The sequence below is a fragment of the Tetrao urogallus genome (assembly GCF_951394365.1).
Source record: "Tetrao urogallus genome assembly, chromosome: 5".
Lineage (NCBI taxonomy): Eukaryota > Metazoa > Chordata > Aves > Galliformes > Phasianidae > Tetrao > Tetrao urogallus.
In genome coordinates this window covers 51,570,760-51,586,305 of record NC_136818.1, presented here as the reverse complement: position 1 = coordinate 51,586,305, position 15,546 = coordinate 51,570,760, and the positions used below count along the sequence as shown (strand labels likewise).

General features: G+C 51.4%; 1 protein-coding gene across 1 annotated transcript; it reads left to right on the top strand.

The window, feature by feature from the left end:
* Positions 1–1,932: 1,932 nt before the first annotated feature.
* On the top strand, positions 1,933–15,457 carry ABCC2 (ATP binding cassette subfamily C member 2; the record flags this gene model as incomplete). Its single annotated transcript, XM_079535436.1, has 32 exons — positions 1,933–1,974; positions 2,371–2,544; positions 2,994–3,119; positions 3,930–4,064; positions 4,494–4,616; positions 4,772–4,827; positions 5,342–5,573; positions 6,274–6,455; positions 6,595–6,772; positions 6,967–7,221; positions 7,467–7,532; positions 7,612–7,749; positions 7,911–8,057; positions 8,330–8,418; positions 8,687–8,749; positions 8,923–9,049; positions 9,224–9,400; positions 9,520–9,687; positions 9,981–10,167; positions 10,269–10,401; positions 10,745–10,850; positions 11,098–11,317; positions 11,529–11,683; positions 12,285–12,440; positions 12,542–12,741; positions 13,207–13,333; positions 13,605–13,706; positions 13,780–13,923; positions 14,050–14,208; positions 14,422–14,588; positions 14,722–14,916; positions 15,328–15,457. 32 exons carry the CDS (start codon positions 1,933–1,935, stop codon positions 15,455–15,457), a joined length of 4,659 nt encoding a protein of 1,552 aa, XP_079391562.1.
* Between the last annotated feature and the right edge of the window lie 89 nt (positions 15,458–15,546).

Here is a 15,546-nt window from a genome sequence, read left to right as displayed (position 1 = left end):
TCTCAAAACACATATTGGGAACATAGAAAGCAATTCTCAACATATAAGCTGGGAAAATAGCTGAAAAGCCTGGGGTCAGTGCTGGCTGATGGACACTCAGTAGGAAGGATTCAAACTTGGTAGAAGTGATTTCACTTAGGGTTAATTGAGTTTAAGAGTTTGTGGCTTATACTGTAAGATTTCTTGAGTCATGTTGATACCTGTAACTCAGTTAATGTATCATGCTGACGCAGCCTTCTGCTGTCATATATGTTGTTCGGTTCTTTTGTGTCAAGCTCTGTTTGTTTTAAAAAGGCTTCTGAACTCAAAGGGCATTGCACGATAAGAAAGCAAAGAAATAAACTTTTCAGAGATTATGAGGTCTGGATCAATTTGTACATTGTCTTGCAGAAGTCTTTGTCCTGGAGACTAAGTCCCCCCCTTTGGGGGCATGAAGAGCACTTCAGTTAGCTTGGTCCCAGCAATACAATATCCATTTTCTGCATATTGTAATGGAAGAAGCTTTGTGGAAGGAGCTGAAGGATACTAAGGTGTCTTTACAGGTTTTCAGGAGGATGAGCGTGTCGCAAGCCTGAGGGTAGAGGAAGAGTGGATATGCTTATCTTAAACATTCTTAGCTAAGGAAAGCTGTTCAGCTCTGAACGAGAGACAAAAGACTGCGAGAGGATGGGCTCTATGATATGCATTGGAAAGCAAGGCGAGCAAGGGGATGGAGTATTTAATAGGAAGCTGTCACTGGGGCAAGTGGTCCATTCGTGAGCCTTATAAGCAAGGCCAGTGGGCAGAGTAGAACTTGGTAGAGACAAGGGCTTTAAGGATCGTGTTTATGAAGATAAATTGGAAAGACTGGATCTCAGCTACTGTGCAAAAATAAGCTGGAAAAAAGAAAGGTAGGATTTAGGTGCAGCCTAGGTACAATACGTATGAGGCTTTGTTCAGCTCAGAAGGCAGGGCTGTGGGGTAGAGGGATGGGAAAGACCATGGTGTGAACCACAAGGTGAAGACAGGAACGTGTTCGTAGCACCCCACAGTTCACAAATTATATCAGCACTTTGAACTGAGAAGAACCCAAGGGAGTGGCTGCTCCATTCGGTGATCTTCTGTCTAATACATCAGATTGCTGCTCTCCTCAGCAGTGTATTGGTGCTGGCTGGAGGACATGGCACTGGGGACAGCTTTGTTTACCAAAAAAAGAAGAGGATTTAATCAGACAAGGCAATAATAATTAACCAGCAGGTTAGACGTTGGACCTTCCTCTGCGATTGATGACAAGGGGCTTGTTTCTATGCAATTAGTCACTGTATCACCCTTGACTCTTGAGCCAAACACAGAACAATGAAACAGCAGAATTCTTCTGGTCTGTGCGCCCTCCCCTTTTACCTAATGCTCCTTGAAATCCTGCGAGACAAAGCAAATTCTGTTTTAGGATAGACCCATCCGTTCCAGCCCCCACCTCCCAAAGTAGCAGGATGATGGTTTAGGGTCAGTCTTGCTCCAGGTGTGGCTCTCTGGTCACATGGGTACTGGGGAGTTGCTGGCATGGTCCCAGCGGAGGAAAGATGTACTGCGCCAACACAGGTTGTCTTTTGTGGGATCATACACCTATCTCAGTATACACTGATGAAGGCTGTGATTTTTAAGCAATGGCCATATGATGAAGGGAGTCTGTGACAGCAGTTTCCCTTCCATCTCTTCTCTGAGCCTCCATCTCCTCCCTTCTTTGGAACTCATGGTTTTCCAAGGCCCTTTTGGTCACTGGTTTGCTTTCAGAATTGTGCAACCACACCAAGTTAACAATTAACTGTATGCCATTAGGATTTAATCCCGACAGCGGCCAAGGGTGTGTAGGGACTTTTATTCCAAGCATCCACCCAGGACTCTCACAGCTGAACAGAGCGAGAGAAGGAGCTGCTGGCTCTGTCCACCCCAGCCATGTCAGCAGCCTTGGACGAGTTCTGCGGGTCTGTCTTCTGGGTGAGTGGTTGTGTTGGCCTGTTGGGGTAGGGTGCTTGGTGGGCAGTAAGTGAGGATGGTGGGCGCTGAGTGGAGTGGAAACAGGAGGGATAGGAGCTATCAGAGTGCTGGTGCTGTGAGTCAGGTGAAGGCTGAGTGATCCTGAGTGACTTCAGGGGACGGTCAGGTTGGGTGCTAGGAAAAGGTTCTTCACCAAAGGGCAGTGGGCACAGCTGCAGGCTGCCGGAGTTCAGGACATGTCAGGACAGTGCTCTCAGACATAGGGTCTGATTGTTGGGTGGCCCTTTGTGGAGCCGACGGTTGTGCTCAATGATTCTCGTAGATCCCTTCCAACTTCCAACAGGATATTCTATGATTCTATGGTTCTATGATCTGACTGTCTATTTTTGTCCCCAGAATGACTCCTTCCTCGCTCGCTCAGATGCTGACCTCCCAGTGTGCTTCCAGCAGACAGTGCTGGTCTGGATCCCTCTTGGCTTCCTCTGGGTTTTGGCTCCATGGCAGCTCCTTCCCTTGTGCAAATCTAAATCCAAGAAAGCATCTTTGACCAAACTTTACATCATCAAACAGGTAGTGTGGGGCGGAGGGGCCACAGAAGCTGGCAGGAGTAGCCTGGGTTGAGCGGTGGTGTGTAGAAAGCTTCTAAGCTGGAGTTGGGTGAAGAATGAACAGATGAGAAGTGTAGGAGAGAAGAAGCACTGTGATGGAAAAGCCAGAAGGAAGCCCATGATGACGCATAGCTGGGACAGAGGGCACCACATGGCTGGGACGCTCCAGGAGGGAGGTCTTAGGTGTGCATTGCAGCCTCTGATATTATGTGCTTGTGTGTTCCAAGGTTAAAATGATGGCAGTGCTCCCATGGAAGGGCACAAGAAAGCTCTTTGCACCAGGTTTGGGTTGGAAAGGGTGCGGTGATCTACAGGGCTTAATGCTTTTATATCCAGTCGCATTGTTTCCCACTGGTTTCCAGTGCACAGGGTGCTGGGTCTCTCCTCACAACTGCCCTCCTCTCCTCACAGGTGCTGGCTACGTTGCTGTTGATGACAGCTGTGGCAGAGTTGGTCTTGACAGTTACAGAGGGCACAGGGCAGAACTCCCTGCCAGCTGTCTGGTACACCAACCCCAGCCTATACATCGTTACCTGGGTAAGCGTCAGCGGGACAACGTGCTGAGCGTCACCAAAGAGATGGCGTGAGATGGCAGGCCTGAGCTGCAGAAAGCTTCCATAGCACAGGGATGGAGGCAGACTGCTTCTGCAGAAGAGCAACCTGGGAGATGGGGATGGGGCAGCACTGAGTATCTGCAGGAATTCTGTGGGAAGGAAGAGTTGAGAAGTGCCATAGAATTCTGAGGCAGAGGAGATCTGTGATTAGAGATTGGATTTGTGAATGAAGATATGTGAGATTGGTCTAGAAAACTGAGGGCATAGGAGCTGCGTGCGCAGGGGAACACGTGCACAGGAGTAGCAGATATTTTGTAGAAGTTATCGGCCAATCTAACAGGCTTAATAAAGCCATAAAACTTAGGAGCTGCACTTACAAGCAAACATAACAATTTGCTAATGGTTACTATTTTATCAGTTGAATTTATGTGCAAAGTTTAGGAGATATTGTTAACCACGGGTCTCTGACCTGTGTAATATCAGGCTTGTAGTGATGTTCAGGAGCTAGAACATTGCTTTATGCCTGCTCTTTACAGCATGGCCAAGAACCTGGGGTGAGAACAGCTAAAGCATAATGCTGGGGTGCCTTCAGACCTTGTTTTTCCTATGAGCATTTTGATATGATGTCTCCCTGAAATAAATCTTTGCCCTGTGTGATGAACTCTGAAGCTTCTGTAGGACTTGCAAAGACCACGTGTGCCAGTGCCTGGGTACATGTACCCCAAAGGCGTGTTTGAAAGGCAGAGCTTGTCCTACTGCCCTGCCCGAACCTCAGTGATGGTTTTTCTTCCAGATCTTGGTGCTTGTGATCCACTATGCGCGGTGCTTCTGCTTGTGCAGAGACTCGGTGGTACTGTTCTGCTTCTGGATCCTGTCACTGCTCTGTGGGATCCTGCCGTTCCAGTCCCTTGTCCGGAGAGCACTGCAGGTTGGGTTTGGCAAGGAGTTGTGTATTTCCCCACAGCATTGTTCAGTCCCCGAAGAAAGTAATAGGATCATAGAAGACCCTGAGGTATTACCCCATAAGGATCATCGAGTTCCTTACGGATCTCAGCCCTTGACAAGCTCTCAGTGGTATCACTGAGGTCCCAGCTGCCATATGGACCTTGGGAACTGGAAGAGGAGTAGCCTTTTAAATTCACCCTCTCCCTTTGAGGAAGCATGAGAAAACCAGGACAAATTTCTCCCCTTATGGACATCTGGGAGGAGCGGGGGAGAAGGAAAGAGGGGTGGTGAAGGGAAGCTGAGAGAGGACACAGAGTTCTGCAACTGCTCTGTTAGTTTGAATGCTGTTTCTGAGGGCCAGGTGGCCTTGAGACAAGTCAGTCTTGTCACCCTGGGCTCTACTTTCCCACAGGACCCCATCTCGGATGTACCACGGTTTGTTCTCTTCTTCATCTCCTATGGGCTCCAGCTGCTGCTCTTTATTGTCTCAGGCTTCTCAGATATCTCCCCAGAAGCAAAGGAATTTACAAAGAAGGTATGATGTGCATGCAGGGTGTGTGAGGGTGCCGGGAAGGCGTGAGCAAGGGGCACAAGGAGAGCGGGAGGCTGCAGGAGCTGGTCAGTTCTTGTCAATTTCATCTTAGCACCTGCAATGCCTCAGTACTCACTTCTCTTTCCTTTGCACTCTAGAACCCAGGGGTGACAGCCTCCATCCTGAGTTCCCTCACCTTCGAGTGGTACAGCAGGTGAGCAGGACTATGGGTGGCAAAATGCAGGGAGACCTCAGGGCTGAGCTGCACAGGCTGCTATGAGCCATAGCATCACAGCATAGAATCACAGAATGGTTGGGTTGGAAGGAACCATAAAGTCCATCCAGTTCCAACTCCTTGCTGTGGGCTGGCTGCTACCCAATATATCAGTGCCGAGGGCCCCATCCAAGAGCTGGCAAAGGAGAATCAGTGCAGTCTATGCAGCCTGAGCTTGGACACCCAAGCTGCTGTGCACTGGTCCCTGGTGCATTAGGCCCAGCCTGCAGGTAGCAGTGATCTGTCATGGCTCTGCCACGTGGCATGAAAGTTGCATGGGAACTTCAGCCACAATAGGCTGTGAACACAAATCGGGGCTTGAACTGCAGGAAGCTCGGTTTGTAGCTCTCCCTCTTTTAGGAATCAGACTCCGAAAGCTCTGCATTTGCAGTAAGGACCTTCCTACAGACTCAGTGTTGGAGACTTGCTAAGGAGAGATCTCTCTGCCCCACAGGATGATTTACAAGGGCTATCGAAAGCCCTTGGAAATCGAAGATGTCTGGGATTTGAAAGATAAAGACAGGATACAGGCCTTATATGCTACTTTTGAGAAGAACATGAAGACTGAATTGAGGAAGGCCCAAGCAGAATTGGAGAAACGGAAACGCAAGAAAAGACGCCGGGAACGTGACACAGAGCACATGAATGGGATGAGCAAGGCCCAGAGCCAGGACATCCTGGTGCTGGTAAATCCCTTCCCACGTGTGGCCTTGTATGAGATGCAGAGATCTAAGCCCAGCCTTGTTGAGTAGGGTCACCTCATCTCCTTACAGCCCCCAGTGCTGAGTTTTCCGACTCTGATTCTTCAGGGCCATGGACAAAGATGGGGAATCCTGTGGCAAGGTCTTTCCCATCCTCAGCAGATCCTTATTTTTTGAGATACCAAGAAATTCTCCATCCTTATGCCCTGCAGAAGAACAGGAACCATCCCTCAAGGCTGCAGTACAAGCAGCTTCCCTGTCTCTGTATTTCCCTGTCCCAGATATCTCCCAGGTCTGAGTGAAAATCACTCTAAATTGAGAGAGAATCACAGAATCATTCAGGTTGGAAGAGACTTCTAAGATCATCCAGTCTGACCATCAACCCATCCCCAACCTGCCCGCTAACCATGTCCCTTAGTGCCACTTCTCCACATTCCTTCAACACCTCTAGCAATCGTGACTCCAACACCTCTCTGGGCAGCCTGTGCCAGTGCATCACCACTCTTTCTGAGAAGGAATTTTTCTATAATTTATCCATAATATAGATAGATAATATGACAGGAGTTAAAGCCTGGGCTTCATTCAGGACACCTAATCTGCGGGTTATGTAGCTGCCCTGGAAGCATCCTTTCAGGTGCCAAAAGCCGTAGGACCTGCTCATTTATTTCTTCATTTTCTCCTCTAGGAGGAGAAGCAGCCAAAGAAGAAGAAAAAGAAGAGAGGTAAAGGGGATTCCTCTCACAAGGATTACCCCAAGAAGTGGCTGATTAAAGTCCTCTTTAAGACCTTCTTGCAAAACCTTGTGATGTCGGTGGCTTTCAAATTGGTGCATGATATGCTTGTGTTTGTCAGCCCCCAGCTGCTGAAGTGAGTTACACCATCCCAGCCTTGCCCCCAGCCCTACCACCTCCCTGTGTGCTCAGTACCCAACTGCCTGTGTTGGTTTGGAGCACCCTGTTGGGTCTGTCTCCATGGGTGGGTTGCTCATGGCCTCTCTGCCCCTCAGGCTGCTGATCGCCTTTGTGTCAGACGCGGACGCCTTCGCCTGGCAGGGGTACCTGTACAGCATCCTGCTCTTCCTGACCGCGATACTCCAGTCCCTCTGCCTGCAGCAGTACTTCAACCTGTGCTTCCAGCTTGGCACAAATGTGCGTGCCAGCCTCATTGCTGCTATCTACAAGAAGGTAGGTATGGCTCTGTCACCATCTCCAGCTGGCTTTCTCCTAGCTGGGCTGGGAATTCCAGCATCTCTTCCCATGAGCCTGGGGCAAACAGTACATCTGATAGTTACCAGATCTGAGGAGCAGTTTCAGTGTGCCCTGCTGGTTCCCAGTTCTGCTCCCATAAGGTTTGCATTGACCACAGTTTCTCTCTCCAGGCACTCACCATGTCCAGTGCTACTCGCAAAGAGTCTACAGTGGGAGAGACTGTGAACCTGATGTCAGCTGATGCCCAAAGATTCATGGACATGGCCAACTTTGTTCACCAGCTCTGGTCATCACCCTTGCAAATTACCTTGTCTATTGTCTTCCTCTGGGGAGAGTTGGGCCCCTCTGTCCTGGCTGGCATTGCAGTCATGGTGCTGCTCATCCCCATAAATGCACTCCTGGTCAACAAGTCCAAAGACATACAGGTCAGTGGTGGGAGAAAGGTTTTCCCTGTTGTTGTTCTGCCTGTTCCCATAGCATTCCTTGTTATGCTGCAGATCTTTCCCAAACTGGGTCTGATTTGGGCTGGGGTGGTCATCCAGACTCATAGGGTGTCTTCCCGGGTCCTGAAGCCTTCCCTTCTCTTCCCTAGGGCAGCCCAGGTGCATTCTCAAGAGTGAGCTCTGTCTGGTTGAGGTGTAGCCATGACCTCTGGCTCTTCTGTTTGTAGATAAAGAACATGAAGAACAAGGATGAGCGCATGAAAATAATGAGTGAAGTCCTCAGTGGAATCAAGGTGAGTAGTAGAGTGTGGACTCCCTGGAAGATGGGCATTCCAGTGAGGCCAGCACCAGCTCACTCTGGTTATTTCACAGATCTTGAAGCTTTTTGCCTGGGAGCCCTCATTTGAGAAGCGAATCAATGACATTCGAGGATGTGAACTGAAGCACTTGCTGAAGTTCTCTTACCTACAGTCAGTTTCTATCTTCGTGTTCTCATGTGCCCCCTTCCTGGTGAGTGCCAGCAGGCTGGGGAGAGCTGCGCTTTCCTGACAGCTGGGGTTGGGTTGGGACCAAGGGGATGGGAAAAATGGGGAACCTTCAGCATGAAGTGAGGGGAAGCAAATGACTTGGGCTGCACACAACCACGCTAATGGTGGCTTTCTCTGTCCCAGGTCTCCTTGGCCAGTTTTGCTGTCTACGTACTGGTGGATGAGAACAATGTCCTGGATGCACAGAAAGCCTTTACCTCCATCTCCCTTTTCAATGTGCTACGCTACCCCATGGCCATGCTGCCCTTGGTTATCTCTTCCTTAGTGCAGGTCAGCCCTCAGGAGGACTGCCTGATACCTCTGTCTGAGCCAGCACATGGGGTTCAGATGTGTAATTGTTCTGGGCCTTGGGCACCCAAGTATCAGTGCACAGAGCTCTTTTGGCAGTAGGGTGGAATGGGACTTGCCTATGTGACACAGGGTTAGGGCTCAGAGGTGGAGGATGATGCTTGAGTGTAGGCAGTGTATGGGGTGCTCTGCTTGGGGGGCTCTTGTAAGCACGCCCAGCTGTGCCTCATGCCATCCTCCTTCTGCCATGGCAGACCAATGTCTCAAAGGAGAGGCTGGAACGGTACCTGAGTGGAGAGGATCTGGACACCTCAGCTATTCACCATGACTCCATCCCAGGTAGGTAAAGCTCTGGCTTAGTCCCTGTGGGTTGTTGGCTGGCCTCACCTTGCGCCAGCAAGCAGCAAGCAGATCACGATATGCTGGGGGCCATAGGACATTTCAGAGGTGGATCTGTGCAGGCAGGAGCTGAGCAGAACCAGGTGAAAGACGCATGGAAGGTTTTGGGGGTGGTGCAGACTGGTTGGTTTGGGATGCCCAATCCAATCACAAGGGATGAAGCTGGCTTGCACTTTCTCAGCCCTGAGGTGCATCTCTTTGCTGACAGGCAGTGCTGTGCGCTTCTCGGAGGCCACATTTACCTGGGAGCAGGATGGGAATGCTGCAATAAGAGAGTAAGTGCCGTGTGCCATATAGGGCCTGATGGGTCCCTCTCCCTCTAAGCTTTTAATTAGGCAAGGCAATCGTCTCTTTACAGTGCCAGTCATGGTGAACCCCCAGCTGTGTTCTGCTCTGTGTGGGTCCTTTGCAAGAGACATGCTGCTCACTGGGCTCTCCTGTCTTGCAGTGTCAATCTGGACATCAAAGCTGGGAGCCTGGTGGCTGTGGTCGGGGCTGTGGGCTCAGGGAAGTCTTCGCTGGTATCGGCCATGCTGGGGGAGATGGAGAATATTAAAGGACACATCAATATTCAGGTGAGAGTGGCTGGCTTGTGCCAGGGGCTGTGGGGCTCACAAATAGGCATGGGGCAGGCACTGGGTGACCATGCGGCCCCCAGGTGAGGGACCACAGTAGTTCTGAGAGGTGTGAGGTGGCCGTGTTTGGGCCGATGCTCTGGTGATTACCCTGTTCTTCTGTATCTCTCCCAGGGCTCCCTGGCCTATGTCCCCCAGCAGGCCTGGATCCAGAATGCCACGCTGAAAGACAATATCCTTTTTGGATCAGAGCTGGATGAAGCTAGATATCAGAAGGTCATCAAGGCCTGTGCCCTCCTTCCAGACCTGGAGCTACTACCTGCAGGCGACCAGACAGAGATTGGAGAGAAGGTATCAGTCTTGGGTACTGCGCAATGGGAATAAACAAATATGTGGCGAACACACGTGGCAGAGAGAAGGGCCGGCACCCTGTGGCAGCTTGGGGTTCATGGGGGTTCCTTTTCATTCAGGGCATTAACCTGAGTGGGGGCCAGAAGCAGCGAATCAGCCTGGCCAGGGCTGTGTACAATGATGCTGACATCTACATCCTGGATGACCCCCTCTCTGCTGTGGATGCGCATGTTGGCAAGCACCTCTTCGAGCACGTGCTGGGACCTAAAGGGCTGCTGCAAAACAAGGTGAGCGCTTGTGCCCTCCTTCCTGAGACACGGCCAGGCAGAAATGTCTCTGGTACTGTGGTGCCCATCCTCCTGGGATGCCCCTCCTCTGCTTGGGACAGAGAAGTGATCCTGTGGCTTTTGAGTAGGTAAGAGAGTCCTAGAGGGATGTGGAGGAGAGAAGGGTGCCCTGTGTACCCATGGCCAGGTGGTGATGAGCAGAGAGGTCCTCAAGCAGAGGTCAGCCCAAAGCTTGGGGTGCAAGAGGTGTTCTGATTCCACCGCCCTCCAACAACAGTGCCACTTTATTGCAGACACGGATCTTGGTGACGCACAGTATCAGTTTCCTGCCCCAGGTTGATAACATCGTGGTGCTGGTGGCAGGAGCAGTGTCTGAACATGGTTCCTACAGCACCCTGCTTGCAAACAGGGGAGCCTTCGCCCAGTTCCTGAACTCATATGGTAGCCAGGAGGAGGGTGCTGCAGAGGAAACTACTGCAGGTACTGGGAATGCTACTGGGTATAGGGGATGTGTGTGTCTTGAGGTTCTGAAAGCTCCAAGATGCTATTCATTGGTCTGTCCTTCATTCCCATGTCTGTAGCTGTTGGTTTAGATGGGATTGAAGAGCAGGAGGATGAAGGTATGGAGCCTTTAGTGGAGGAGGGGCCTGATGATGTGGTGACCATGACGCTGAAGCGAGAGGCCAGCATCCTTCGCAAAGAGTTCACCCGCAGGTGGGGACTCAGCCAGAGCTCTCTGTTCTCTCACCTGCTTCCTGCATTGGTTTTTAGGAGATCAGGGGGCTTCACTGGGAGATTCCTGCACAGAAGGGGATGGGAACTTTCCTTGCTGCTTCTAACCCTAACTAATGCTGGGTCAGGAACATCTGATCTTGCTTTTACTTGCCTTGCTGTGACCTTGTGGTCTTTCACAAAGCTTGTTCAAAGCTGCCTGTGTAAGGACATTCATCCCAGAGAGCTCCAGCACTGGTGTCCCAGTGCTATGTGGGATGGAACCGCAGAGCAGGACCTCCAGAGCAGCACCCTGGTACTAACAGTGCCCATCACCTTCCCACAGCATCAGTACACGGAGCACCACTTCTGTGAAGAAGGTCCAGGAGGAGCTCGTCAAGAACATAAAGGGCCAGAAGCTGATTGAGAAGGAAACTGTGGAAACTGGCAAGGTGAGGAAGAAGGAGAAGGAGGCAGAGGAGCACTCTGTACTGACCTTGACTCTTGCCAAGAGAAGCCAGTGCCAGCTTCCAGTGGCCTCATTGCAGCCAGAACACAGCACTGCATGGAGCTGGTGTCCAAGGTCCCCAGCAGTGCAGTATGGTGGAGGGAGGACTGAGGGCAGCAAGTCTAACGTTGCGTTGGGTGTCACTGGCTGTGATTTGCTGGGCAGTAATAACGGGCTGAACTTCTCCACAGGTGAAGTTCTCCATGTACATGCAGTACCTCCGTGCTGTTGGTTTCGGCTTTTCCTTCTTAGTTGCCATGGGCTTTGTGGGAAACTACGCTGCCTATGTGGGGACCAACCTGTGGCTCAGTGCCTGGACTGATGATGCTGAGCGCTACCAGAACGAGACCTACCCTGTGCAGCAGCGAGACCTGCGGATCGGCGTCTTTGGGGCACTGGGGATTTCACAGGGTGAGTGCAGGGACACAGGGTGCTGCTCACTCAGTGGTGTGATCCAGCAGGGATAAGGCTGGTGGGATGCAGTTACTGTGGCATGGCGAGGAGGTGGGATGCAGGATGTCACAGTGGGATACTGCACAACTTCATTGTTCCATGTGTCCCATGACTGCCTGTGCAGTGTCACACGTGATCTGGGGTTGACCGCTCTGTGCTCTCCTTGCAGCTCTCTTCCTGTTCTTTGCAACCATCCTGTCTTCTCATGGTGCCATGCGAGCCTCCCGGATTGTGCACGAGCAGCTTCTCAGTAACATCCTACGTGTTCCCATGAGCTTTTTTGACACAACTCCCACTGGCCGCATTGTGAACAGGTTTGCCAAGGTAGGAGAACAGCCCCTACGTGTGGAAGGTGTTCTGGCAGGTCTGGCGGGTGTTGAGTGGTGCCATGATCTGTAGAGCAGAAGGGTATGATGAATGCGTGGCTCACCATGAGGTTAAACCACATCTTGGGCTGTATATTTGAGAATGAGAGTGGCCAGCAAATTACAGGGGATTATATTTCATCAGCTCAGTGCAAGAGAGGCCACAGCTGAATGCTGAGTCTTGTTTTGGGGCCACCTGGCCAATAGGGATGTAGAAAAACTGAAGAGGGTTCAGAGTACATTACAGAGAGAGGCAGGAGCCGAGAGCTGTCCTGAGACAACGAGAGGGCCAAACAAAATAATACAGTCAATGTAAATGACTTTGTAAAGTCTTATTATTGGAATCTTCTCCATTAATTAAGCTGTACCCAAGCTAGGATCTGTGGCCCTAAGTGAGGCTGTGACATTTACATCAATACAGTTTGATCCAATATTTTCTCAAATTTTTTGTACTGTGTTGAAGTATGGGTGCATAGGAATCCTGTATGTGTGGAGCCTCTGGGTTTCTTCCTCTCTCTGGAGTCACTGACTGCTTCTCCCTGCTTCTTTTTACACCACAGGACATCTTCACAATAGACGAGACCATTCCCACGTCCTTCCGCACTTGGCTCAACTGTTTCATGGGTATCATTAGCACATTGCTCATGATCGCCTTGGCCACCCCATTCTTCCTTGTTGTTATTGTTCCCTTGGGCATCTTCTACTACTTTGTGCTGGTGAGTAGCTGGGGCCTGAGAGCAGCTCTTGCCCAGCAAGGAGCAGTGTCCCTGTCACTGCTGGGCTTTGTGTTGGTAACCGAGCTGTCCCCTCATTTCAGCGCTTCTACATCTCCACGTCGCGCCAGCTGCGGCGCCTGGACTCCGTCAGCAGGTCTCCCATCTACTCCCACTTTGGTGAGACAGTGTCAGGCCTTTCCGTCATCCGGTCCTATGGACATCAACAGCGGTTCCTGCAGCAAAATGAGAAGATAATGGACATCAACCAGAAAACTGTTCATTCCTGGATAGTCTCAAATAGGTGAGTTTGGTCCTTATGCCACAGCACTCTGCATCCAGCTCCTGGGAGATGTTCTGGAGATGCTAAAGTCCTCCTTCATAATCACAATCATAGAATCATTTGAGTTAGAAGGGACACTTAGAACTCATCTAGTCTAACTCCGCTGCAACGAACAGGGACACCTGCAGCTCAATCAGGATGTGCTCTGAGGGTCTGTGTAGGAATTGGGAGAGCTTCGGATAGGGCCACCGTCTGTGGAAGGAGGCTTTTTAGGGTGATTTTGAAAGCTCCAGTGAAGTATCCAGAGCCTAGGTGGAGCGAACTGTGCTGTCAAGGGTGGGTCCTGGGAAGATGCCAATGCTCCAGGCCACGTAGGAGTGTGATGGGGGCATTGCTTGGTGCTGGCATATGGTACTGAGTTCAACACTGGTGAGATGCTGGTCTCACTGGTTGGCCCTGTGCTGGGGCCGTGCTCTCCCATTACAGATGGCTGGCCATCCGTCTGGAGTTTGTTGGGAGCCTGGTGGTCTTCTTTTCTGCACTTCTGGCTGTAATTTCAAAAAACTCTTTGGAAGGCGGCATTGTGGGTCTCTCCGTCTCCTCTGCCCTCAATGTGAGTCAGTGAAAGTTTCTTCAGTTAAGTTCTTGGGCTGATGGCTCTGGGCTGGCTGCATGATGCTGCCCCACATTCATCTGCAGTGTGTGGAGAGGGGATTAGCAGAAATGTCTGATAGAGTGATCACCCGGGGATTACAGCCAGGGGAACATGCATCCACATGTAACGGGGATGCTTGCTGCCGTGGGGAGGAGCGTATTCTTGATAAACGCTCAACAAAAGGTGGTTGTTCCCTGGTCCCACTGAGCTCTGTGGCTCTGCTGTGCAGGTGACCCAGACACTGAACTGGCTGGTGCGGGTGACTTCGGAGCTGGAGACAAATATTGTGGCTGTAGAGCGGGTGCACGAGTACATGAAGGTCAAGAGAGAGGTGAGGAGAGCAGGTTTTGGGCCAACACCTGCTGCACAGCTTGGTGCAGCCCCCTAATCTTCCTGTGCCCTAGGCTCCATGGGTGACAGACAAGCGCCCACCCCACGGCTGGCCCAGCAGAGGCGAGATCCAGTTTGTGAATTACGAAGTTCGGTACCGACCTGAACTGGAACTGGTTCTTCATGGGATCACCTGCAATATTGGGAGTACTGAGAAGGTGAGGACCTCTTTGCCTGCACTGCACCCTTTCTTTGTGGCATGGAGAAGGCCCACCAGGTGGAGATGAGAGTGCTCACTCAGTTATTTCCAGCCCTGTTAGGTGATCTAAACATCTGCTTCACAGGTTGGAGTTGTGGGCCGGACAGGGGCTGGAAAATCCTCTCTCACCAACTGCCTCTTCCGTGTTCTGGAGGCTGCTGGGGGAAAGATCATCATTGATGGGTTGGACATCGCGACCATTGGCTTGCATGACCTGCGCCAGAACCTCACCATCATCCCTCAGGTGAGCCAATTCCAGCTTTTCTGCACCCCACATCTTCACAGCTCTGCCCTGGGCATGCCATGGCCCTTTGCACCTCCCTGGGTGCTGCAGGGATCCCACTCCAAGCACTCTTCATCATCATCACCTCCCTGGCCAGGGGCAGGCTGTAGAGCAAGCATTCAGCCTTGCTGAATGGCCACAATAGGTGCAAACACTCTGTGCTGTCCCTGGCAGGATCCTGTGCTCTTCACTGGCACCCTGCGGATGAACCTGGACCCCTTCGACCAGTACACTGATGAGGAGGTGTGGAAGGCCCTCGAGCTAGCTCACCTGAAGGCATATGCGCAAGAACTTCCTGAGAGGCTGCAACACATCGTGAGCGAGGGAGGGGAAAACCTGAGGTGAGCAAAGGAACTGAAGCATGTCCTGCTCCCTGCCCTTCTCCAGGGTCTAGGAGGGGGCTGTGGTGGGGTGAGGGGCTGAGACAGGCACCCTCTGTTTACCTGGTAACTCACATCCCCTACCTCCTCCCAGTGTTGGGCAGAGACAGCTTGTGTGTCTGGCCCGGGCCCTTCTCCGCAAATCCAAGATCCTCATCCTGGATGAAGCAACAGCAGCTGTGGATCTAGAAACTGATCACTTAATCCAGACAACAATCCGGAGCGCTTTTGCTGACTGCACTGTCCTGACCATTGCCCACCGCCTCCACACCATCATGGACAGCAACAGGTACCATGAGGCACAGGAATGGGGCTCAGGGCTACTGGGGTAGGGAGAGGCGGCCAGTAGCAGATGCAAGGATGCAGCCAGAGGTGCAAGAGTGGTTGCAATGCCCAGAACAGCAATGCAGTTTCTGGGAGTGCAGAACAGAGGAGGGGAAAAATGGTCATGCATTAGTTATGCCTTTGGGGGGTGGGGGTAATGTTGTTAGGACCCTCTACAGCAGCAGGCCACAGAGGGATTCTTGACACCAAATACATTTCACCATCCAGCAGAGATGAGAACTGTGTGTTCACTGAGAGGTGAACTGTCTAGTGTGGCTGTAGAAGCAACATGCGTTGGTGGGGCTGGTAGTGGTGCCAGCAGCACTATCAGCTTTGACTGTAGGAGCTCAACAGTGTTTTCATTGCCCACTGCCAGGGTGATGGTGATGCAAGCAGGGAAGATTGTGGAATTTGACAGTCCCGACAAGCTGCTTCAGAAGCAGAGCATCTTTTCTGCAATGGCAAAGGATGCCGGCATCACAAACACAGAAACCACCATGCTGTAGGTGGAGTAGAACAGCATGCAGCTTGAGTGTGAGCAGCTCCCTCCTGCTGGGATTCACCAACCCAGCACCTGGATCTCCTTGCAGCTGGA